General features: G+C 38.1%; 1 protein-coding gene across 3 annotated transcripts in view; it reads right to left on the bottom strand.

Annotated features, from left to right (window-relative positions):
• The window catches only part of naaladl2 (N-acetylated alpha-linked acidic dipeptidase like 2), a 385,596-nt gene that overhangs the window by 7,732 nt on the left and 349,921 nt on the right, over window positions 1-27,943 (bottom strand). For all 3 annotated transcript variants that reach the window (XM_028028168.1, XM_028028167.1, XM_028028166.1), the window contains 2 exons: window positions 21,000-21,093; window positions 8,933-9,131 (listed from right to left, as the gene is read on the bottom strand). In XM_028028168.1, coding sequence (XP_027883969.1) covers window positions 8,933-9,131; window positions 21,000-21,093 — 293 coding nt within the window. The remainder of the gene's footprint in view (window positions 1-8,932; window positions 9,132-20,999; window positions 21,094-27,943) is intronic.

Genomic DNA, 27,943 nt, shown 5'->3' on the forward strand with positions numbered 1-27,943 from the left:
AAATCAGTGAATCAGTCAATGCTACAGTCAGTAGGTGGTGCACACAACTGGTCATTATGCAAAAGAAAAAAAGAATTGGGAGGGAAATGCAGCTTATTGGCATCTCTGTAAACCTGGTTTTGAACTTGCATGCCTTTCCTATATTCGTTAAATTTAGTCTAAATTGCTATCGCTATGGCTTCTGTCCCCCCTTGAACAGAAGAGTCTAGCACTAGAACTACCAAAGATTCCCAAAATGGGAATCTTCGTCTAGGTACCAGAGAGGGGCCAGTTTGGCCCTGTCCCTAGAGCTACCAGAGAGGGGCCAGTTTGGCCCTCCAAGAGAGGGTGTGAAGAGGCGCCTTTGTTATGTAAATAAGGCCATTACTGACAATGACAAAGGACAATCAGCGTGAAAGTGGATGTAGTGAGTTTGGCTCTCCTCCCCCCTCACATCTACAGGGATGCTAATTAGACCATTCAGAGTCGTCAGTTTGGCCACATTTGGATGCTAATAACCCAGTTTGGCCCTCTCTCGGTAGTTCTAGGAAGATACCCAATTTGGCCCCTCTTGGTAGAGATAGGAATTTCTCAAAATCCTGGTAGTCCTAGTGCTAGGTAGCCTGCTACAGTCAACATTAGGCCTAAGCTAAATACACCACGTGTGGAACTGAAACAATGGCAAACAAAGTTCATTTATGGTCAACGTTTCACAATACAGTAGTGCCTAGTGACCAAGCTATAGTTACTGAAACAGGAGGATTATAACCATTTCATAAGACGTTACCTCGATGTGTTTCTTCAAGTTGGACGGGGAGTTTTTGTAAGATAGAATTTCAACATCTTTTTGGCAGGAATAACATAAACTGCATGCGGTACGACAAATCTTTAACACCCACGAAAGCGTGTATTGTGTTTAAATAAGGCCATGGGCTCTCATCACCAGCTGGTGGTTCAACTGGAGCCGTGTCCGACGTAGTTGCAGTCGTTGTGATCTCCGTCTCCTCCTCCATGTGACTGCTGCTGATTGCGAGACTTGCTTTGTGTTTAATGGGAGAAGCGAAACAGGTGTATCCTATTGGAGGTGATGAACAAGCCCAGGCAAGTAGGCTACGGACTTTGTTCGGTAGCCTACTTGCTACTTGCTAATCAGTAGGTGGGGTCAAAACACTTGCGTTTCTCTCTCTCGCTTTTTTGTAATGAGTAACTAAACCACACATTGAAAATGTATCGGAGTAAAAGTACGCAATTAAGTTTGGAAATATAGTGAAGTAAAAGTGAAAGTCATCAAAAATTTTCATACTCGAGGAAAGTATGAAGTACTCCAAAATATACTTAAGTAAAGTAGTGAAGTATTTTTACTTCGTTACTATAAAACACTGCAGAATAGACTTTGAAATCCTGTTGTTAGTTTAAAAATCACTGAACGGTTACAATACATTAAAGATCTGCTGTTGTTGGATCAACCTTCCAGACCTCTCAGGTCTTCTGGTTCTGCTCTACATCCAGAACCAGAACCAAACATGAAGAAGCAGCTTTCAGCTTATATGCACCACAAATCTGGAACAAACTTTCCGAAAACTGCACAACAGACGAAACACGGAGTTCCTTTAAATCTAGACTAAAACCACCACCTGTTTAGAATTACTTTTGTACCATAATAAATGGAGCACTGACCAAAATATTCAACATGTATGAATTCACAAGCAATGCTTTAATCTCTTCATCACATTTCACCTTTTTTTTACTGTAACATATCTGCCTCAAACATGTGAAGTTAGAACTTGATAAAATGACAGAATGAACCATCACCCCCTACATTACCAAACCTTTTACATTATTGCAACGTATACTAGACTTTGTTGGGACAAAGTGAACTATTACAGCCAACTGTTAAATATGTTGCAGTGCCTTGGATCTGCTTTGCCAGAGGGGAATCTGAACTACGAGAGATTCATTTTTAATCGCACTTCAGAAGCCTTGCTGTCCCAATTACATTGGACTAGTACAGTCAAAATAAATATTGACGTTAACATCAGTTGAGTCCAGTAGCACCTGGCTGGAATAGCTTGGAGTTAGTTTAGCTGATGTGCTACTGGGGGTTATGCATGTTCTGCCCTACATAACATCTAGAGCTAAACTTGTGGGTTTATAAATGTAACACCAGAAAGTGAAAGTCTATGCAGAAAAGGGTTTGTGGTTCATTCTGATCCCACTGACACTTTCATTAATATGAATATTTGCTCTTTTGCTTTTATCCATTCCGAACTAGTAACATTCTTTTGCAGGTTAAATATAGGTTTTGCAATTTGTACTGTTTCAAAGAAATGCATGAACTGTTGTGAAAATGTTAGAACTTCATACATTATGTACATTATGGCCCAATTGGTGAAGGCAGATATAAGGAAGACCAAAAATGCTAAAGGTGAAGAGGCATGTCCAAGATTTATTTAAAATTTAAGGCTCGACTGGGACATAAACATCAGTTTACTCCAACTAAAGATGTAAACGCACAAGAATCCCACACAAGACCAAGGCACGACTAGAACTTAAATACTATGTGAGACAGGTGAGAAGGACAGCTGATGAAAAACATGAACATAAGACAAAGGAGGCTGAGCTGAGGAACTTAGAGAAAGCAGACTGGACAGAGAGTACAGAAAAAAATTCAGACAACAAAGCAAACCTGACAATCAGTATAACATGCACTAACTGAACTTATTGAGGAGATTACTAACTCTATAGATAAAAAGAGATTTGCTGTATGTGTATTAATAGATCTCAAAAGAGGATTTGATACTATAAATAACAGTTTAATCAGCGCTCAGCGCAGCAGCGTTGTTTCAGTGTTCTCAACATGTGTCTACCAAAATTGAGATTAAAGGATAATTAAACAGACTATTACTATTTGACCTTTGGAATGTCAAGAAGAAGCTTTGAGAGTGTACAGATAGACTAAAGCTTACATTTAAAGGAATTACAAAAAAAGAAAAACAATAAAGAGTTTATCCAAAGAGAAAACCACTAAATAAAAATCCAAACAACAAAGGTTGAAATCGTTTGTCCCGGGTCTGGTGTTGCATTCAGCAGGTGGATTCCTCTCAAACAAAATGATGAGATTTTCATCATAGTTCTACATCAATAGTAGCAGCTTTCAGAACTTTGGATCAAGTAGCAGTAGAGAACTGGACAGGCTGACTCCTGCTCTAGTGTTACGGACATGGTTACTCTTCTCAGATTGACATTCAGGAACATTCTTAGCTGCAATCTACACAGCAGCAAAAAATGCTCAAACCGGCTTTTAATCAGCTAATCAAATACATGTGGTTCATATGAAAACAGTAAGGGTGTGCTTTCTTTTTTACATGCAACATTTCCTAATCTGTTTCTATAAATCTGAGGCTGGATTTTGATGAATTTACATTCTGGTAAACATCATAACCCCAAAAACTTAATATTGATGCTCTTTTTTTAAACATTATTGTGCACATTGCCCCACACATCATCAACTCAACGCCCTTCACTGAAGCTTACAGATTATAAATACACAATGAATTCTGTATTCATGTTGGTTCAAACACGGCTCAGGTTTTCCAAGTAAACAGTTTAATGATTGTTCAGCATCCCAACACCAATTGTTCCAACTCTGTGAAGGAATAGTAATGTCCTTTATAAATGAACGTGATTAAGCCTTAATGGCTTCCAAGCATGATGAAGCAGCTAATTTTAGTTTGGATGCTAATGGAAGTAGGGGGACAATTAACATGTCTATTACTGCCATAAACTGTGAATAACAATGAAAAGCAGACGCCATTTATTGTCAAAGCATCCAGCAGAAAAGCAGATCGCTTTAAGAGCCACAGGAGGAGAGAGCCAGTGTGAATGCTAAAATCAAACACAGCAGGGGTTTACTGTCACAAAACCCTCCACAACTACAGCATCAGACAAGGAGGTTCCCGCCGACAGTCAAGGTCAGCTGGACTCTAAATGTAATTTCATTTCATTTATAGTGTTTATTTTTTAACTGTGTAGTTTGACCTAAGCAAATTAATCAGCTGATCTGGAGCAGAGCCAATGAATTAATAACAGCTGTTCTGCCCCGAAGAGCTCCTGCCAAGAAATAAAGTAAAAAAAAATTAAAAAAAATCTAATGTTTCTCAGCATAAAACTTGACTTGTTTTCTTTATTTAATCAGAACTTCTAAAAGTGCACGTGACTCCATGAAGCTCCAGTTTGTGTTTTATTGTTCCTGTTCTGCTCTAGATGTAAAACAATCAGAGGGAGGGTTAAATCACATCTACTCCCCCACATCATTTTACTGAGACAGAGATAAAATGACCAGGGAGGGCTGCACCATCATTTCTTTATCATGATGGTGCAGCAAAACTGGACTGTAATTTCGAGTTTCTTCCCCCAAGTCAGTTGAATCCTGTGTGGCTTACGTACTTTTCCTCTTAATTACATACGGGCGAGAGGGGAGACTGCAGACGTTTTAGAATCAGGACTAGAGTTGAAACAAAGAGTTATTATGCAAAACCCTATTTGTTTAGCTCTTATCTTTTAATATACTGAATTTCATGAGCAGAAAGAATCCTGCTGCAGCAGTGTAACTGACTGAGCTGGATTCAATGTCACAATGTAAGTTTTATTCGACAAAACACAGAGAGACACTTTAAAAGGATGCGGTTATGTATAAAAAACAAAAGACAGATACATTCATATGGACTTTGATCCAACAAAGGAGCTGCTGGTCACAAAAGCAGTAATGCATAAGTTACCATGGTGATTTATCCTGTGCAGCTAGCCTGCTCCAGACCAGGCTCGAAGTCAGGCTTAAGCCTGGAGCCTCGTCTGTTCACCTTGCATTAAAGTACTGTACTACTAATTCAGTTTGGTATCCAGTCAAGTACTATTATGTTAAAATCATGATGGTAGAAATTACAATTATCAGTTTTAAAACAATCAATGTAGGCCATGTTACACCTGCCATACGTCATCCATCCAGGACGCATTGCACCGTAAACAACATGGTGATGTTGTAAGCTGTCCAGAAAAAGTAACCAGCTCATATGAGCTTTACTGTATTGTTTTTACATCTACTACAAATATTTGGAAATTAGCAAATATATATCAACACATATATGTGTTATATATCAACCCTATGTGGTTGATATATAACTACCCACATGGTTAAGTAGTTATTCTGCTTTCAGACGTCCATTTTATTGATGAAAATGAACAACAATAGTGTTGTGAACATCCGTTCAAAGCTGTGAGTTTCCCTGCCCTCAAGGTCAAATGCTCTGATGGATTAAATTTAATCTCTTATCAAAATTAATTCAAACACAAAGTTTACCATTTGAAACTCTATGGATTCTGTATAACGTCAACTAGCATATTTAGCTCAAAACAAAATATTTGCTAAATTTCAGTCAGAATTTTTTTTTTCCTTTTTTGTTCATTCACTAATAGTGACTTCACTATTAGTGACTTAGTGAAGTCACTAATAACTGCACTAAGTTATTAGTGAAAACACTAATAACTTCAAGTGTCTTCAAGTTATTAGACACTTGAAGGACCTGCATTATTTTTTCAAACAATTGTATGCAAATGTAGACGTGATGGAAATTCGCAACCATCCCACCCCTCAGGAAGGAGACGGGTTCTGGTCCAGGATGTGTAGATGGACACCAGAAAAACAGCCAAAGACCTTGTGAAAAAGCTGCTGAAGCTGGGGAGACAGAGTCATTATTCACAGTGAAATGTGTCCTGTACTGACATGGACTGGAAGGCAACTCAATGAGGAGGAAACCATTATTCCAAAAAGAAACATAAAAAGTCAGATGAAAGTTCTCGAATGCACACAGGGACAGAGAACATTCCAGAGACGTGTTCTGTGGTCCGATGAAACTAACGTGGAACCAGTTGCTCGCTGGTTGAGCACCAGCCTCAACTGTAAGCCTATTTATATGAACTCATATAAATCGTCATCATAAATACCACAAGCGTAATGATCACTGCTCACATACATCTGAGGCTGCTTATTAGCCCCTTTTTTTCTTGCTGTTTCTCACAGACTAACATCCTGTTTTTCTGAATGTTGCTGGTAGCAGCTGGACAAACTGTTGCTGGGCAGTTGATTGGACCCAAACAGGTGTACCCTGAAAGAAGGTTGTGAAAAGCTGCATTCACCTCCCCCCACACTCCTGTCCTGCAATCATTCAGCCGCTGTAACATCCTACCAATCAGACTCCACAATATTGCTTTATCACCATATTCTGACAATAAAGAGTTTTGCATGCTAAACAGCTGACATTTAATAAAGGCCCATTTAATTATCTCTTTGATGGCAGACGACTGGAAGACCTTTTGAAATGAAGCCATGAATTTAAATAACTCCAGGGGATATATGACACACCATGTGACCGTTTCACTCTCCTTTATTTTGGCATTTAATAAATGACTCTCAAAAGAGAACAGTTAGACGAGGATATGTCAAGGAAGAATTCATTCAGATCTCTGTTTACAGCGTTTAATGTGCCCTGTAGGAGCACAGTCAAAATTAATTTTGTTATTTAAAACCAATTTATTCACTCAATAAAACCATCTGGCCTTAAGTGGAACACACTGACCAATCACCTAATTACTTCAGCTGATGACCTTTAGTCAAATTTACAAATCTGGCATTTCACTTATACATTCTAAACTCAAGAGTGCTTGACCTTCACTGGAACATAATTTGGAATGATATATGTGTCACGCAATGGCTGTTTAATTGTTATTAATTGAGACTTTAAGAGAACGATTGGGCTAAACTGAATTAAATGAAAGAGCATATCATGTAGATCTGCTTGATTATACTTTGTCATAAATTGGATTTTCAGAACTGTCTGCCCTACTAATATTCTAGTCAGAAAATGTTGCCTTTAAGTTGTTGGGAACTGAAAACTATTGATAAGGAAACTGTGGTGGTGAACCTTTACTTTGACTATTTGTTGTTTTTAATCACCTTATGCAGGATTAATATCCCCCGTCTGGTTGACCATCCCACTAAGCACTGCCTCTGCACTATAATCCTTGTAGTGCAGATGTATCATAATTTTTTTTTGACTTTGTATGCTATTTAAACTTAGATTCAAAGAGTGCAACAAGCCCCCAAAATCTCTGGGATTCATTCACAAACCACTATAATGTCCATTGTTCATTCCTGCTTCTCCTTCATATCTGCAGCAGATTTACAAAGCAGGTTGCCCTAAAAATAAAACAATGCCCATCATGTCCAGCAGATGGGAGCAATTTGTACGACTCTGCATCAGTGTGCAGTAGCCCCCTCTTCACCTACAATCACAGAAAATCATTGAAATGGAGAAAAAACTGTTTGACTCCAAATGATTATATTTAGCAGAGAGGTCCATGTGATCAAAAGTCCTGAAAACTTTAAACCAACCTCTGCATGAAGGAATCACTTTAGAATGGTAGTTCTAATTCTAGAACTGACGCTGCAGATTGCAAAAGAATAAAGTGTCGCAATGATGCATCCTTTTTCAGATAGAAAAATAATCGACTAAAATTAAAAATCTATTAGATAATATTTTACATGTAGTCCTTAGAAATATATTGTACTAACTTGCAATCATGCCAATTTCTTTGGTTCTTCTGTATTGCAGTGTAATCAAAAACCACTTTCAGAAAATTATTTTTGTTTCTGTCATTTCCATTAAAAAACAGCTCTGGCATTTGAGAACCAAAAGCTTTATCCATAAATACACAAATACTGGTAAACTATGGAATGTTGTCAAAGTTTGTCAGAACAGTAAAATGTTAGGATATTTTGAAGCAGACATTCCGTTTATCTACTTTCAGAAATAGAATCCCAGAACTTTATGAATTGATTGATTATTTAAATGAGACAATGCATAAGGGAGGTCCAGTGTTGTCATAAATTTCTGAAGTTCTGAATTTACTACTATTAGCAAAATTAGTATTTTGCTAAATATCAACTTGTCTGAAATACTTTAATGCAAGAATATTTAGTGCTATCCTGAGTTGGATTATTAATTTGTAATTCTGATTAAATGTAACTTACAGTTTGCTTAATATTTGACTTGTCTGAATTGACAGCTGAGAAACTGTAATGTACTGAAAAACTATTTATTTCCAACAGGAACGCCACAGTCCAGCTGACCCCCCAAAATAATAAATATATTAATCATGACCCCCAAAAATAATAAATATATTAATCATGACTCCCCAAAATAATAAATATATTAATCATGTCTCCTGCAGACGACCTGCAGCACAATCTCAAACAGCCGACATGGATCCATTCTGTCTGACAGCTTTTAGAGGATTTTAGTTTATTCTAATAAATTAATAGATTTAACAAATCCATTTTACAGGCTTCTCCCTTGATTTCCTTTTTGTTCTCCAGTGAACAACACTTTCACTGTGCAGTTGAAAGTGTTCATGAATGCATCAGTTTTTCTTAAAGGCTGACTGGAAGAAAAACAACGAGCAAAACGTGTTTAAACTCCCACTGATGTGCTGCTGTGTATGAGTGACTCTTCAATAACAGAAATCCGAAGTTAATGAGCCGAAGACGGGAAAAAAATACGTAGAGAAAAAGTTCCTGGCTAGTTTGCCAAAAACAACTTTAAAGTAATTTACAACTAATTATTTTCACCCTTTAGGAAACTTCTGAGCCATCGTGAATTATTAACTAAAGCAGAACATCTTAGATTTTGCACATAAAAAACCACGAAGCAAGATAAATTTTACTGAAAGCAAATAGTGGGTCTTGTCATACTCTCAAATTTTTTTTATACTAATATCGTGAGTGTTTAATATTTAATCCAGTTCCCAAAATGAAAAAGCAGACAGCGTCTCAGGGTTGGTAGAAAACTGCTCAGCAGTAAACAGAATCTGACAGGAGCTTCCTCTGTCCAGTGTGTACCTGAACACTCCGGCCGGCGTTTGTGGCATGATGAAGCTTTTTTCCAGATCACGGAGCACATCGTTCAGCATGCGTACGTGGGAGGGGTCACGCTCTTTGGGGTCATTCGCTGGGCGCATGGCTTCGGACTGGAAGAACGCCGCGTGGTCTCTGAGAGCGGAGGCTGAGGACAGCAGGGGAGGCGATACCACATTCTTATCTGAGCAACAAGACGGAAAAAAAACAACGTTAAGATATCTCACCATGGCTTTCACATGTAAAAATATTTTTATATGTATTTGATGTATAATATTCTAACAACCTTTTGTGCTCAAAAGTGTATTTTACTGCAATAGTTTCCCAACAAGTGGTCTCCTGTTTTTAGGTGGAGGAAGCTTATTTTGGAAAACAACCCACTTGACTTATTGTCATGCTTTGTCCACTGATATCCTTGGATGGAAACCATTTCTGGAGTACACCGAACAAGACGTGTCCACCATCTTGTGTTGTACATTTATTAACTCATAGACTCAGACTATAAAATGTTGAAAATGTATAAACCTCACGGTCAGATTTACAGGGTGCGGGCCGCAGGGCTGGAGTCAGTTTCTATTGGTAAAAAAGATTTTACCAATGCAAATTAAAGTACATTGATATGTACTCCTTTACATCAGCGGGTCTGATCTGACGCAGGTCTAAGCTGGTTGGTAGCTCCATGTTGTCCACAAAAAGTACCATAACTTCATATTTTTCAAATATTTGAGTTTTGTTCATTTTCATAAAATCCTAAAATATTTATACAATTCACACTGATTTGGGCCAGGAGTTTTCAATAAAGTACAATGTTTGCAAAACACACATTTCTTTAAAACCCCCCCAAAAAACCCACACAAATAAAAACAGAAACTAAAAATCTGTGGGGCCCCTAACAGTCGGGGCCCGGGGCTCCTGCCCTGTTGACCTTTTCTAAAGTCTGACCCAGGAAAGCCAGGGAAGTTTTTTTGGTTTCTCCTTTAAACCGTGTTACCGAGCTTTTGTTTAGTGATTGAATTTTGTTCTTAAAAATAAAAATTAATAAATATAGCTAAGAAAAAAATAAATATATATATAAATCTGAAAGATGTTGCACAGATTTGTATACAGCACCATTCACTCTTATTTATATTTTTCCCCAGGAGAAGGGGGAAAAAAATTAATAAGTTAAAAGAGCAAGCCATTAATAAACTAAAAACCCATTTTGTTTGGAAGAAAAGAATAATATTTCTGTTGTGTTATCTCCTGCTGGTTGACACCCGCCGCCATGGGGATGCTCCAGCAGGTAATCTGACACAGATCCCTCCCTATACACGGCGCTGCTGTTCACAGAGCCTGAACAGATGAACGAGACAATAGAGGTTTTCTGCCTGGATAAAAACATCACAACGTTAAGTTGCTTGAAACGTCTCCTTTTAACTGTCGAGAGCCCTTCATCTGTTCACATCTGCATCTCCATGTGAGAACAAATTTAGGAGCACAACTCCTACAGAGAGTTCCTCTCTGCTACGTCTCCCTGTGAAGGGCTCACTCTGCAGCCAGGCATCTGTCAAGGTGGAGGTAAAACAGTTGTACTGCGCTCACAGAGAGTACGTCTTTATCCATTCATACAGATGAGCGCAGCCAATGTTGAATTTGCGTGTTTGGCACTTTGTAGGGAAAAGAAAGAACGCCTAATGTGGTGCAGGCGTCCCATTTCCATGTACTACACAATACTACAGCCGTTCCAGTAGCAAAGCTTTACAGGTACGACACAGAATCAAAGCAAAGTGAGGTTATTCATTCTGACAGGTGGTCCTTATTTAAAGAAGTCAGTAAATGTTGTACACACTAGTTATAGTGTACTTCCCTCTGAGTGAAATGACACCAGACATTGTTCCCAAGAACAGCTTACCTTGAATAAAAAGCTAATTGGAGAGGAGAAAGGGGTTTAAAGAAGTGTGAAAATGATGCAGCTCAGCTAAAACCATCCTAAATGCTTCAAAATGGAAACCAGAACAAAAAGACATGGAGGAAAATGGAACTGTTCGAGTGGATCAAAGAACAGCAAAAAATGACTGAGTCAGCCAGTCGTCTGCTCCAGGGTGAACTAAGAAGAATGGTGTAATGTTTAAACTCAACTATTTAAAGCCAAGCTTTCGGCAAGCGTCCCATTGCTGAAAAGCTGACGGCAGCTGAAGATGTTACAGGTTGCGAAGAACTCAGTGGCTGACCTTGAGAGAAATGGAATTTTTTAGAGACATATGAAAGAGTGAATGGTTATTTTTGGGACTAGAAGCTGCCAACAGTTTGTCAGATGATCCCCAAGATCCAATCACTGTAGTTCTGCTCTGTAGCATAGAAAAGTGTTCAGTTAAATACTGCTACACTTTCCAAAACACCTGATAATGCCTGGCCACTGTTTTCCTATTTCAATGAATTCTCGTCTTCCTTCAGTGCTCCATCTCATATTTCTCCCATTGAACTGGATTTCTCGGGATGCATCCTGGCCAGTCAATGAACAGAAGGAGGAATTGTAAATGAGGCCGTCGAGTTTCTGCGCTGTTTGAGAATTGTATGGTTTGGATATGGCAGTGGAGGAAGAGAACGAAGTCATTCAGTCCATGCTGGACATGCTTCCAAATATTTAGCACTTAAAGTGAGAGCAAGAGGAATGTTTTTAGCCTGCAGTTCTCATTAACTGCCATCTTGTTTGGCTTGGCACAGGCAGTTTTCAGTAAGCTTCATAGCATAGCTTCCTTCATGGTCAAACTGGAGCATTACATACATCATGGCCAAATGTTAGCAATTGGGTAAAGTCAGATCCAATCGTTTTAACTTCAACAGAATCCACACCTTCAGGAAGTAATCGTTTCTCAGTCACCAAGAGTCCTGAACGAAGCAAAGCACAGAACAAAGACCTGGTTTGTACCAGGCTATAATGTAGCACACACAATTTGATCTTACACTGTGATGGAAACCAATGACCCAATATTTTCTATTAAATCTATGTCCATATCTAATATTTTAACTCATCTTATGCTATGCAATAAGATGCTACATCTGCATAAAATAAGATGATTTACTGTTAATGATTTTCTCACATGTTGAATAATTGGAGCAGCTCCAACTGATGGCAGCTTGACCTACCTTTAATTAAGTTAACTAACAATTTTTGACCACTGGTGGGGACTCAGAGAATAGAACTTTGTCACCTTGATTCAACCTGATCATAGACAATTCTTTAAGGTTACTGTGTGTAACTTTTCATATTTTCTTTATATAATTATTCTAAGCTTATTTTATGTATTTTATGTTATTTTTACTAACTCATGCTTCGTTGCCTTAAGTCAATGAGTCCTTGTCAGAAATGGACACTTAGACAAGATTCAGGTATGGTAAAAGGGTTATTTTAACAGAGTCAGCCTGAACCGTATACCAGAAAATCTGTTGCCACTTCACAACTTCTAGTTTGTCAGAATTGTTAGTTATTTCACCAGAGCAGCGTTTCACAATCCACTTCTGGAGTGACAAATGGCTCACTCTCCTGAAGAAAAGTGGAGGTGACAATTTGTCACTTCTATTTAAATATAAGGCTTTCAATAATTCACTGACTGTTAAAAAAAAGAAAAAAAGAAGAAAAGAGGTTTATTCTACAAACCATCAAGACAAGAAACCAAACTTATTTAGTAGATGTCATCTTTTTGGCAGTGAACTTTACCATTCTTCTACCCATTTCTAAATCCTTTTTAAAATTTCTTCCAATCAGTCTGTTACCAGCTTATTTTAACTTTCACTTTAATACATCCTAGGAGTGGCGCTGCAGGTTAGCTATACAGCTAAGTTTGCTTCATAATGTCAAGTTTGGTCACAAGGTGGCAACATGTGATCATTTGTTACAGTCAAAGAGTATGTGATTTTCATTTCTTCCGGTCAGACAATCTTCTGATCAGAAATGATCTTTCTGTAACGCTGTGCATAACGCCACGCCCTGATGTGGAGTAAGGAACGCCACATCCTGTCTGTCTGAACAGCTCAGTTCTGAAAAGCCCGACTTGTGCCTCTTCCACATGCTAAATCACATACATATTTGATCATTTTCAAAACGTTTGCATTCAGAACGGCCATGTCGCATTATATCTGACTTAAAATTAGAATACTATGGAAAGGGTAATTAATGAAAACTCCTAGAGCCACAGACTGATCGTCTCTACGCAACATTGCATTGATGCAGTCAATCATGCAAACGGCCCTAACATGACTGCATAGATGTGTTCATACTTTTCAGAAATCTGACATTTGTGCTTATAGCATCTGTTTTTGATTGGTCTGATGTAATATTCTAAATTTATGACATTTGTAAGCATTATCTGTAAGCCATCATCATAATTACAAAAATTAAAGAGCATGAAATATTTTACCAGTTTACTAATTGTGTTATGAATGAGATGACAAGCAAGATTTTTTTTTTTTTTACACATAATTCATATTTTTGGGGGATAATAGTGGGAGATTTACAATTAACAACCTGTAGTGTAAACATCCAAATTTCAACTCTCTTGATACGTTTATCTCAGAATTTGTTCTGTGATTTGAAACATTAACAGAAACCTGAAGACATCCTTCATTGAGGACTGAGAAGAAGCATGGGAAGCCCAGGATTAATTCTAGTTTTATTATAAACATTATTGGGAAGGAGGCGAACTGTCATCCAAGATATTAATCGGCAGGACTTGGTATGTCTTCATATCGCAGGGCCACAGCAGGTTTGGAACAGAATGTGACTCATCGGTGGGAAAAATGTGAAGACAGAGGGGCCAAAAATAGGCAGCGGGAGCTATTCTCCTACAAATTTAAATGGCTCGCCTCACAGCCAGCTGGGACTCATGAAATATTGTTTGATTGTTGTAATCCATCATATCTTTTGACACCCTGGGACATACATGGGAGAGTTTGCATTCATCTATGCAGTTGGGACTTGGACTCTTGAGATAAGAGCAGCAGGGAGAAGAAAGGTGAGATGAACAAAACACACTCAAGGAGATGCTTTTGTTCATCAGAATAATTTCTATTTTTACACTAATCTCTACAGATACCATAGAACCTGGGGACTTTCCTGCATGCACATTAGTTTTAAATAATTTTGTCAAAAAAAATCCCCTCTTTTTTTGGTTCATTAAGTGAGGATGAATAACGAGTAATTTTCTAGCTAACTGTACTTACAGTTAGTTGTTTTTATATAAGTCATGCTATAATATACTAGCAGATTTTTCCTGTTACAAGATCTATAGCTCTAATTACATGTGGGCACACATATGGCCATTACGGTCAGGAGAGATGCACTATTTGCACTCATCTATGTGAGGTCACAGTGATTTCTTGACCCTCTGCACACGCTGGTATTTTCAGTCTGCAACCTTCATATCCAGGATAGATGAGCAGACAGGTCCACGGTTTGTGGTGGATCATTGGTTTCACCGTCCTTCTCCAAAACAAAGCAAGTAGAGAGAAATGCCTCGGTGGACTTCAACTATGTTATTCAATACCAATAGGTGTTCTCCAAATCCTTCATTTATTTATGTTCTGGCCATTAACCTCTGCCTATCAGTCAGGATGTTCCTCAAATATCAGATTTTTATTTTCTCTCTTTCCTACCTTCTGTTTTCATGTTGTGTGAGAAATAGACATTTGTTCTTGACTGCATCAGAATTATTTTAGCGTTTCAGAATATGTATCGGATTATAACAAAAGCCATAATCTGATATTTTGAAAATGAAAGAAGTATTTTAACATTAATGCAATGCGAGTTTGCCGAAAAAAATGTGAAGGGAAAAAAAAAAAGACTGGGAAAATAAAATATGCATGACATAATATTACAGTTCAGCAACAATAAGGAAATATAGAAAATGATGTAAAATCTAACAGTAAACAGTTTAGATAGATAGATGGCTGCAACTAATAATTATTCTAGTAATCTGTTATTCTCTAAATTATTCTTACAAATAATCGATTAATATGACAAAAATGGGCACATTCTGCAGACGTAAGCCTTTTAAAACAATATCAGAACAATGTTATACAATATTAGAAATACACTAAATTCCTTTTTCTAAATAAACAAATATTTTACTGCCTGAAAGTCAATAACAGCATTTCTTTACTGTACACTTGATATTTTTGTGATTAACTGATTACTAATTATACAGCAAAAAGTACCATCAATCCATCCATTTTCTTACACCCTTGTCCCCAGTGGGGTCAGGAGGGGTGCTGCTGCCTATCTCCAGCTAACGTTCTGGGCGAGAGGCGGGCTCACCCTGGACAGGTCACCAATTCGCCGCAGAGCAAAAAGTATCTAATAGAAGATTTTTCTAAAGAATGCAAATCAGCTGAAGTTGCAACAATCCCACTTGAAGATTTCTGGATATATTTTCAGACAAAATTTTATTTTTTATCTTAAATGCAAAATGTATACATTTCTTTAATATATACATTATAGCTCTCACTGACTTATTTAATCAAAATAGCTCTTTCTTTGGTCTGCATACTCCAGTTAACAATTAATTGATTACTAAATTATTTGACAATTATTTCAATAATTGATTAGTCTCAATTAATCCCATTAACTGTTTCAGCCCTTGAGAGATGCACAAACAGTTTTACTAATAAAAACTGGCCAAAGTACAACTGTAAGTCTGGAGATTACTTTTAAAAATAATATCAATACCTTCTGCTGCCCTGAGGTGAGATGGAAGGCTGTTCCATCAATGTGGGTAATAATAATAAAAGAGTCATCTCACTTATGTGTTCTTAGTCTCACTTTGGGTTTACATTGAAGGCCTGTGGGTTCTCAGTGAACATGGGATAGAAGTAAATCTAATAAATAGGTAAGGTCCAGACTGGTTTATTGGTTTTTAAACCAATAAAAGAATTTTCAGATCGATTCTGATGCAGAACGAGAGACAACACGAAGAGCATTTCCTGACCCGCTTGCAGGTGAGAGGAGGCAGAACATTTCAGCCGTCAATCCTGCAGGTAATAAAGAAGTGCTGCCCTGTCTACAGCGGGTCATGAGAGAGGACTGAGCTCAGGGAATATTATACTGATTACGAATTACAGTCTTTATTACATCTCAACTGGAAACTGAAAAAAAGAATCAGCTTTGACAGCCTTACGCTTTTTGAATTGTTTCACATCAAGTTTCTGATATTAGTCAGCAGAACCACTCTTCTGATCATCAAGGGAGTTGAAGTGACAATCTGGAGAAAAATTACTGCTAACGAGAGAACTGATAGGCAACATGTCGCCAAGAACAATGACACTAAAAAAAACAAATGGCAATAAATAATTTTTCAAATTATATTAAGGTTTTAAAGTGCTAACAAAGCAAGTCTCATATTAAGTTCGTCATCACATGAAGTTAAAATAATAAGTAGCGTCAACAGTCACACGTTAATCATTAGATGCAGTCATATGTGAATAATTTACTCAGTCTACAACACTTTCCTGAAACATTCACACCTCCTAAATTTTAATACATTTCAAGAAGGTAAAAACACAGCTCTCAATGTTTTTTCATGGACAGGTTGATAAATACATAGATTTTAATCTGGTAAACTCTTCCAGTTCCACTTTATCCTTTAACTCACTGAATGAGTGAGATACAACTTCTAATCTAAAATCTCAGTGATTCCACTGCTCCCTTTAAGGTGGAGGTCAGAAGAACATCTCCATGGAAAAAGGCTCCACTGGTAAGAAGTGTCTAAAAGCTGAACTGAGATGGTGAGAGACTGGGCTCCATGTTTACTGTGACGTCTATAAAGCTTAGATATACAGTACCTTTAAATGGAAGAATTAAAGGAAGTCTTTTTCTGAAATCGCCAATCATCCTTTCATCGGTAAGGTAAAAAGCTGTTTCAACAATTAACTAACTTCTTCACATTAACCTACCGCTTTGATGTCATTCAGTCTGGTTTCCATGGTTACTATAGTACTGAGACTGCCCTCATCAAAGGGTTCAATGACATCCACATAAATTCAGAGTGTGGAAGAACCACAGTGCTGGTTCTGTTGATGACGATACTTTGCTGGATCCACTGGAAAACTTTCAAATAGCAAGATAAGTTGCCATAAATATAAAGATGATAGCACGGCATGTGTTTTCAATATTTATATTCGTGTGAATTTAGTTGTATTTCTTTTTAATCATTGCTTCCTCTCTGTAAAAGGGAAAAATTACTACCCACTGTCGCCACATGTTTGCTCAGTAAAAGTGATTGCTGAGTTAAAAACTCAATGATGCAATAAGTGGAACTGCAACTTTCAACCAATTGTCATAAACTGCATTTGACAACTAAGATGCATGACATTAAATTTGCATTAATTTGATTATATTTTTCTATATAACAAGATGTTAATTGGATGTTTTGTGTCTTCTAAAGTATCTTTTCATGACATTTGTTTAAACATAGATGCTACACAGCTACACAGTCTCTACCTTGTCACCATTTTCTAGAGTTATTTCACTCCATCCTGAATTCTCTGCATTTTAAAGCAGTGTAAAGACGCTGTGAGGAAGTCACAGTCGGGTTAAAAAGCATTTCGAATATTTGCACCGTTGCTAAAGGCCAATTTTAACTTTGACACATTTACAGTGAGACATAGAATTACATTTAATAACCTCAATAAAAATTCCAAAATCTGTCACTGCAGCCTCTCTGATACTTGTGGCAGATGAGAATAATAAAACCAATTGTGAGCATAAATAACACGTCCTATAAACCACAATGGCATAATGTCAAATTATGAAGGGTGTGCAATTAAAATAAAACATATTCCAAGGTCCGCTTTAAGGTCAACACCTAACTGCAGCGTTATTCATGTCTCATTCTCATTTATCTTGTGAAGTTTCATTGTCAATCTATTTATTGCCTTCCGAACAGAAGGCAGCATATATCGCCTTTCAAAGCTTGTGCATAGACTTCATTAGAAAAAAAGGTTTACACGATGTATTCTATGTATTAAAGAAAGAGCAGCTAAACATTAAAAATAAAAGATGTTGATGTTACTTTGTTGAACAAAGAAGTGAAAGAGAAGAGAAACTGGGGAGCAGAGATGTGGGGATGCAGAGGGACAGAGTGATGAAGAAACAGACATGGGGGCTACAGGCAGGTATCATAATCATTTCTCTCTCAGGTTATAATCTTTCCATTAGTCTCAGATGAGGAGGCATAACCACTCAATCTAGGCTTTAATGGGACAATGCTTATATGCTTAGACAGAGCCAGTGAACCTGAGGCTTAGAGTGATTGCCTTAGTGACAAAATGAATGAGACTTGAAGCTGGAGCTACGTGAGGATCGTCCGCTCGCCTACAGCGCTTTAAATCTCAGATCATGGTCCGTAGATGATCGATAATCCTCGCTTTACAGATTTTATTTTGTCCCGGCGATGAAGAATGAATTCTCCACAGTGCATATTCCACTGACTATATCTAGTTGTGACTCTGCTTATAAGAAACTCCAGTACTTTCAGGATACCTCTTGATGGAAGTAACACTTCACTTTGTTTACTCTGAATTTGCATGATGCCAGCTTGCAGGCTACAGGCATCAAAGTCTATTTTTTATTTTTTGCAGCCTTGTTCAAGGGCCATTTTAATATTCAAGGACAGTCTTTGCGAGCTCTTAGAGTGTGACTGAATAAGCCTATTTTTGCTCACAGGGCTTGAGAGCTTGTACAGCATGTTAACTGCTGAATGTTTGGCAATAGAAATGTGGGCTGGGTTCATTTCAGACTAAAGCACTGCTTACTTAAAACAGAGAAAGTTGCACATGCAGACATATGTAAATTAGTATATGTAACAAACACACAGAGAGCCACCATCTAAAGTTCAAATGTGTATGCAACAACAACCAACTCATCTTCAAACCAGTACACACATTACTTATAGGCCTTCAGTCTTTCCTGTTCTGATTGTTCCAGATTGTCTATGTCTTATAGACTAAAAAGAAAAAACTTGATGCATTTTTTAACAGAGTTATTTGCATGGTCTGTAATTAATTGATTCCCATGAATCATATTTTAGTCAAAAACTTTATATTGATATAAAAAGCAACATTCTCAAAGACCCATTTTACTTCTAAATGATTGAAAAACAAATAGACACATGAGCTCAAATAGATACATTTTGGTTTTTGTTCTGCAACCATCATAGACTGTGCTATTGCTACATGTTTATATTTGAGATGCTCTTTAGACTTGAACAGCTTTGCTGACAGACTAACTCCTTTTAGCGCAACTTCAACACAACAATAGTCTTTACCAGCGTCCAATCAGATCATCTTTGAAGCAGAAATAAATATTTCAAAAGCAGCTCCAGAATACCATGAGAAGTGACCCTGTCATCCACAGATGCTGTTTGTGGATGTAGCTTGTGCGTCAGATTTATGTGTGTACAGAAACACAATACAAAGATCCTGTCTTGGGATTTTTGTATGTCTAAAAGAAAAAAAACCCCCAAAAACTACGAATTGAATTAAAATCTATGTAGTTCATCAATTGAAATTTATGGCCCTATTTAGATGTGTCAGAAGGGAAAAATACTTTGGTTATCTGTCATAACATAGTACTGATGATGGGCCCAAATGCAGCAAGGCAGAGACGGCAAGTAGATGTTGGCATTTTAATAGGAAAAGTGAGCAAAAACTTATATATATATAAATATATAAACACAGGGAGCCAGAGTAGAACAAAAAACAGATCCCAGGGAACAAACACCAGCAGGGGAAACAGGGAAGTAGTGGGATAAATGGGAGGAATCAGCAAGAAGGGATAAGAGAGAGGTGAATAAATACTGGGAGCGTGAATGCTGGAACAATAGACCGGGCTGATTGACTAACATGTAGCAGGAGTGAGGTAGAGAGAGAGAGAACATGGGAACAGGGGAACTAAGAGAATGAGTCTAAGAGTAATCTATAACTAGACACAAGGAATAAATAAACTAGAATCACTGAGAAAAGACTGAACAGTGAAATCGAAACAAGATGATGTAATCAATATAAGGAAGCAATGAACACAATAAAAATGCAACTAGAATGAAATAATCAAAACACCAAAACAACTGTGACATTAGGTTCCTGACATTATCTCAAACCAGTCTTCCCTTTCTCCTCTGTCCTAAAAAAATGGCTTTTCTGTCCAAAAAGAAGCTGACAACAGGATATTTTCAACCATTGTAAGTAAACAACAGAGAAGGTTTTGGGTGCAAATTCCAGTTAATCTGCAATACTCAGTCCAGCCTGTTAGGAAACAATGACCATACCACATTCAAGTCAACTTAAACCAGAGTTGACCTTCCTGTGATGCTGAGTTTGACCTTCAACAACTCCTCTTTACCATTTCTACAGGTTTAAATGCATTGACTGACTGCCATGTTATTGCACAGGGATACCTAACAGAACAGCATGGAGTGAATGTTACTACAATCACCAACAGTGCACCAGAGTTCTTCGGCTAAAATCACGAGCAGCGTGATTTTATTATTTTTCAGAGTCCAGTTTCATCGAGAGAGAATTTCAGCCGCCTTCATTTTCCTGATGTTTAGCTTTGGTTATTATTAGCTGTAGCAGCAGCTTTAGTAGGTGAACTTTAAAAAGTGAATTTCTTCTCCAGAAGATCTTTTAGCTCCAATTATTAACATCAAATTACAGCATGACAGTTTGAGCAGGTGTGCTCGTTCCAGGATCCCAGCTTTGTGCATGAAGGCTCTAATTCTTGTGCACTGAGTGGAACTGAGCCATTATTAACTAAATCTGTTTCTGTTCTTATAATGAGGGCAATATGGCCACCAGAAAAAGGAGAAAATGTGTAAAAGTGGAGAAAAATAATCAAACCCAGCTCTATTCTGGAATCGGCTGCAAAGTACCAGAGCCCTTTACAACTGGTAGAAATACTTCTTGAACTCAATATATTATTATAGAAACAGTGAACAGGTGTAAAGTCGAATATTTTTTCATATTATTACTATTTTTTTTACATCTGCTTTAGTCTTACCACTATTTTTACATCATATGTTACCTTTAAGTTTGTTTTGAACATCCAACACAATGTCCAGAGGGTAGAAAGGCAGCACAGGGTCACTGACCAGGCGCAGAATGGCTTCGGCTGTCATCTGCAGAAACAGTCACATAATAAAGCAAGTTAATTTACTTTATTCATTCATCATTTCATATTAGCAACAATAATCAGTCATTTAAAATCCACAAGTTCATTGCGGTCTGCAGACCGAGGATCAACTCTTGGTCAAGCATGTTTTCTGTGGTCCCCAGTTCACCACCCAAGTCTGGAAACTGTTCTGTTCTGCAACAGAACATATCTGTCCTAAACACCAAGTTCAGTCTGACTTCTGCTTTCCATCCACAATCCAAATAAAGACATATAAAATGAAAACTTGAATCCACCTTACGCTGCCTCACCTCTACTCCTTCCAACTGGAGTCAGTTCCTTTCCCGGGTTGAATATGCACATGATTCTCACATCTCCTCAGCCCGTGGTATTTTCCCGTTTGAGGTCTCTTTAGGTTATCAGCCTCCTCTTTCCCCTCTGATGACTGAGAATCCACACTCTTAGAATCTGTAAGTAACTTCAAATACCCAGGGAGACTTATTCCTTGTTTTGTCGTGGCCTGTCACATTTGTCTGCTTAGTGCTGACCTTCAGTTCCTGTTCTGAGGGATTGCTGGACAGGTATCTCCACTAATCAGACCATCATTTCATGTATTTCCCTTCTAGACAAACCAGCATCTTGTACATTGAAAAACTGACATCTCTATCAGTGGTTCACATGTGTATAAACTTAAATCAGAAAATTCCTTGCAGGTGCTGAACTATTTCTATGAGTGACTGTTTACGCTTTTAATGAAGGGTGGCGGAAATCTGAGACAAAAATGATCTCATATTACAAATGTAATCTCAGTCAGGCAAAACTCATAGACAATGATCCACCCCTGACTGACAGCCCATGTTTGAGTTGATTTATCTAAATATTACTGCTTAATATGCCTCAGTCCTTGTTATATCCAGCAGATATGCCATATTTCCCTGCACCTTTGACCTGTTGACTGCTGGGATTTGACCCATCACCCCAACAACTCTAACAGAGCCAAATGGAAAGAGGAAATAGTCAAACCATTTTTGACTGACTCTGGCATCTGTGTGCCGATTGCTTATGGGGGCTTAGTTAACATTTCAAAGCTGGCCAAAAATCCTTTTCTCACATCCCTGAAAATGTCCAATGTTCCCAACAACTATGTCTAATGGACACTTATTGTATTTGTGCAAAAAGCCTTGTGATTCTTCTTCTGCCAAAATCATACACTTAATTCTTTCTGTGTAGCAGCGTACAACTTAACATGCAACGTGTAAAATTTAGCAACTTTCAATTTTATTGTCCCTTAACCCCTAAAATTCCCAAAATAAAGAAAAATACAAAGTTCTGTCATCCATCCATCCATCCATCCATCCATCCATCTATCGCCTCTCTTTTCTAGCACTTGAGAACCCGGGGACATCTCTTTATGTTTACAAGCTGGCTGTTTCCTTCCTCTAGGATCTGCCATATTGTTATGTTTATACCAAAGCTGTAAAATCCAGCTGTAAAATTGCTGCAGAGCTTCTTTTATCCCTATTTGTTGGCTCTCCTCTGTCACAGACACAACACATATTCAGCCAGCAATATGCACTGGAAGCGGTATAGCATCAAAAATATGTCTACCGCGGTAACAAGAACAAGAGACATCATGTCCACTTTTACGCCTGCAGCTCTGTTTGTTTTACAACCTCCCAGTTATCTGCCAGTGGATTCTGATTGGTGTTTATCAGGATGGAAACAAGCATCTAGATCATGTTAGGTCTAGTCTTTTGTCATTTTGACAGATTCAGGTTCAATTCAAATTGTAAGAATCTGTGTAACATTAGGTTTTCTTATCAATAAAATGGCAGCTGTGTTATAAGAGAAAAAGAATAATTGGGCTCTAGTGCAAGAAAACATTTCCTTGTGGCAAATTGAAAATGGGACTCATTTTATTAAACAACGGCTTTCTTCATGTGTTTCTTGCATAAAAGGAGAAATTTGTTGAGTGCACAACTAATAGCTACCATACTCTGGAGGAGTGCCATGGTGGCTCCTCCAGAGTCACTCCAGAGTCACCATGGCACTCATTTCAAGTGGTATGAACCTGAAGGCATTGATTACACAGTATTCTGTTACCATATGCATTTTTTTGCTTTGCCTTTCCCCTGACAACTTTGAATTATTCACTGAATAATTTCAAACATAACCTCATGGAACTTTAACTGCCTGGCCTCCATTTTTAGAGCCTGATAAATGGGGATAAAGAGATTTAAGAATCCACCACTATCTCCACTACAGATCAGTTATACTGGCTTTCCTGCCTCTGTGATTTGTGGGCGCTCATTCATTCTGCTAACTGTAACCAGCTGCACCTATATAACTCTCGTTTGCAAGTATTTTGAAAAGAGCTTACAGTGTACAGATCTGCTCTGCACCCCTCTGCGCTGTTGTCACTGCCACCGAAATCAATCTGGCGGAGTGGGGGCAGGGGAGGATTATCGCATTGATTTGAAGCCAGTGAGTAATACGACTGCAGAAAGCATTCATCAAAAGCCTGTAATGTGGGGGGACAGAAAAGGCCGTTGATTTCTTATTTATGGCCTTATTTCTGGATCATCTCTTTCGAAGGCAGAGGCAAGGGAGGAGAGCAACGCAGAGACAGGAGATAATGACAAGAGAAGAAAAGCAGAACGGGGGCTGTGACAAAACAGAAAGCAGAAGAATGTCCAAGCTGAAGAAATGTGACAGTTGGTGGGTTGTGGAAAATATAACAAACTAACCCCAACATCTGTTCTAACACCAGTTGTTTTTGTTGCTTATTATTCCATCTATAATGCACTTCCCATCTGACATATAATGAACTGATGTGTCACTTGCAGTGAAGGAAATTAGTTTTATCCATTTCTAAGAGCAGCTTTCTAGGTGATAACCTGGTTTAACTGAGTGGCATTGGAACAGGGTCACTGCAGAGTACTGAATGAGCGCTTTAGTAAGGCTTTGTCCTGCAAGGTCAGAAGCAAAAATCAAAATACACAAAAGGAGATGTGAATTTCTGTGAACACTTCTGGCTTATTTTGTGTTTCAAAGTTTAAAACGATTTCAAAGTCAGTTAAAGTGGCAGTATTGTGTGTTTTTCAGGAAGTATTTTGCCATTTTCTAGCACAATCAAGTAACTATGTTAACTTCAAAAAAATGCTACATGTATCAACTATGACTTTAAATAAATTTGACTTTGTAATTGAAAACCTTGAAATTGGGCCTCTGTCTCTTGAAAAATTCCAGCTCACAACCTCTCTTTTATTAACCCTTTAACAACATTTTATCAGAGTTGCACTGAGAAGTAGCTGCTACAATGACCACAGCAGTACACAGTTCCACCAGGTGGTTGCTAATTGGTGCTGTCTAGTCTGAAGGAGCTGAGTAGGGGAGTCCCTAGGGAGGGTTGATCTGTGAGGCAGAAACGTGGAAACTGCAAGTTTACAAGTTTGAATGCAGCTCCTGGATTGAAAACATCAGCCAATAGCATCTCAATAGTGGCCACTTTCAAAAATGTCAGAAAAAAAAATCCATGGATGATTTAGAGTTTTGTTCCACAGAAAAAAATCTGTGAATAGGTGAATTCATGAACACTGAACCACAAGTAGGTGGTAACGTATACTTTGACATCTTATTTTCTGTCTGCGTGTGTGATGAAGAATCCAGAAGCATGCAAAGAGGAAGGTGATAGGTATTTTCCTTTCGAACCTAAATAAAAGAAAGAACCACAGACAACGTATATGAATTTCATGTATAGCTTTTGCAAAAGGAGAAGGCTTTGAGAACTCTTGGGAGAAGGCTCTGAGAACTCTTCCTCCGAAGAATCCACAGAGCATTCTGGGCTCCCTTACAACGGCTCCTGTTTTTATTGTCTAAGAAGGACAGGCAAGGGGGCAGTCAGGAAAAACAACAGAGGTCGTAAAGCTTCTAAACCAAACATCTAACAACCCAGGTCCAGATGTGATATCTGATCAAAGGTCTGAGCCCGGTTCAAATCTCGGTCAATACTGTCAAGAAAACAAAATACGACTGCTCACAGGTGGTTACTAAATTAGGGGGTGTTCTTGCAAAAGGGTTTAAAGTCTGAGAAACTCAGTGTTATCTATTTCCCGTAAAGTTGAACAGACAGTAGTGACCTCCAGGTCATTTAAAGAAGAGAACACTTTAAACAGAAAATCACAAAGATCTATAGACTTAATGTGAACTAGAGTAAGAAAATAAAATGATAATACCAAAAACTCTCTAACAGAAGGCAAACAAGTGAGCACAAGCTCTGTCATTGACATCATTGCCTCTGTTTTGATATTGCCGCCAGCAGACCTCTACTGGCTCAGCAGTCCATGAAAAACTAGATAAAACAGTCCAATTTTATTTCTTTTTTCTTTATACTTCTACTCAAAATGCCAAGCTAACAGGAACTATTTGATACAAACTGAAATTGAAAAATGACATCTACCTTTCAAGGGAGCAGACAGTTGTTTGGGGGCATACTTGAATCTAATGTCAGTGCAATTGGGAAGTAAAACAACCACAAATAAAAAAACATTTGATCCTTATGTATGAGCTCTGAAGAAAGTGGTATTTACGTAAATGACAGAAATGCGAAATGAGGCTTGTTTTTCAACAGAGCAGTGATCTACTTGAACACCATTAACTCTGGCTTTCACCGGTTTGCCCTGTTAAAATTCAGCAAACAGTCAAACAATCCAGTCAGCCAGTTCACAAGTTCCTCCAGATACCAGTTCAAGACAGTCTGATGAAATTTCAGAAAGGCAGGCCAACTCTGACACACCATCGATGTCCAAAGAATCTACTGCTGATGAGTTTGATTTAGGTACTCAGGAAACTGCCAGAAAAGTTTTCTCACTTCTACCATTTGTAGCTCTCAGGTTGGACACCATGATCACCTGACTCATAATGTGATGTTCCCCCTTTCTGCTGCCCAAACAGCTCTGACCCACAGAGATCATTTGAGCTGAGATTGGGGAAATTAAAATAAAGACCTCAAAGTCTTTGTTGTCATCACAAAATCATCACAAAATTATATATTTTTTATTTGTGGCAGGGTCCATGACCCTGCTAAATATTAACCATTAAAAGTTAAACCCAAGATTATTCACACCCGTGGAAGGCTTACGTTTTAAGAATCTTTTAATTCAGCCCCATCAGTAACTTTCCTCTTATGGATGTCTAATCCAGGACATCCATACTCTTAAATGTCCACAAGATCAATGGACATCTAGATGTTTTAAATTCAGATGGGAGAAACTCGACTGCGTGTGGTTCATAATAAAATAGCAAATAGTAATTGGTGCATAACCTGTACTTGTGTAGCACTTTGTCAAGTCCATTGGACTCAAAAGCGCTTCAGACTCCATTCACCCATTCACACACACATTTACACACTGATGGTGGCAAGCTACTGGATAGCAGCCACAACTGCCGTGGGCAGACTGACAGAGGCGAGGTGGCCAGACACTGACACCACTGGCCCATCTAACCACCACAAGCAGTGGGTCTGAGTGTTGCCTCTTTTTTTAAATTTTACTGAAATTATTTGGATTTATTTATTTATTTTTTTGCATTGTTCTACCGTCTGGTTCAAGGAAGGGATCATGGAAGGGGAGAAAAAAGTCGAATTTTTCATAAGACAACTTACAGATATTTACATTATATTGCTCTAATACTTGTCAGTATTTTACATTCTGTATTTTATAATTGTCGAATGATCTAATCAACAGTGAATTGAAACAAAAAATTTTAATTAAATTAAATTTAGGTTGTTTATACTGCAAAGTCTTTCTGCAAAGTAATGGAAGGAGTGAGAGAGGGCATACTTTGTATTTTCCAAACACATAGTGTCATTTTATAGCACAACAAGTATCTATGTAATCTTCAGTTTTTCATAAAAATGTTGTATATATCAAATATATAAGAAGAATATATATATATATATAAAGGAAATTTGACTTTGCAATTTGATGACTTGGAGCACATCACTAAAGGACTTGTGAAAATACCAGTGAAAAGCTAAAGCAATTATCACATTTATTTTTTTTAAATTTATACTTCCTTTAGATTGTTGCATTATCCTTTTAGAGATAGCGGAGTCAGAAACAAACATCTTGCTTGAATAAAAAGCAATTCTACATCAGCCAGGGATATGAATAATTTTGGGCTTAGCTGTATAACCCGGCCTGCAACAAATATTTACTCCCCCTGTCAGACGTCAGAGTTACAACTGACTAAAAATGTAAAAGGACATGTTGGATGGTTGCTGCTTCCACCAGCAGAGGGCTCTGCTGCGACGTCCTGCCTCGACTTCCTCTCCCCTCTCCATCTCACACACACACACACTCACACACACCCCGGCTGCACTGTATCCTCAGTGACGCACAAGCACCACAGCCTCTCAGCCAACTCCTGTCCTATCCAGATTGGTAGCATCATTTGCGAGGCTACTTTACATACTGTAAATAAATTCATGTCGACATCTAGAGTGGCAGTGCTGCCTTCCGAGCAGCAACGCACACCCTCACCCACACATTCCCACAGGCACATGTACACAGATGAAGCTGGTGAGAAAATTTAATGATGAGGGTCAGATGGGTGGATGGAGTAGGAGAATGGGTTGCGAGGATCATTTTCTCCTTTTCGTTCAGTGAAGTGGTAATTCTGTCCAGGTCTGCGATCTCGCTCGCTCGCTTGCCTGTTTTTTCCCCCAGGGCTCGTGAAGAGATGGAGAGATTCTGGTCTCATTCAGAATGCCTGGGCAAAAATAGGCCTCATGAATAAACCATAAACTAAGTAGTTAAGTTATGTAACAACAGCGTGTGGATAGATGCGGCATGGTA

This window comes from Xiphophorus couchianus, chromosome 9 (assembly GCF_001444195.1).
Source record: "Xiphophorus couchianus chromosome 9, X_couchianus-1.0, whole genome shotgun sequence".
NCBI lineage: Eukaryota > Metazoa > Chordata > Actinopteri > Cyprinodontiformes > Poeciliidae > Xiphophorus > Xiphophorus couchianus.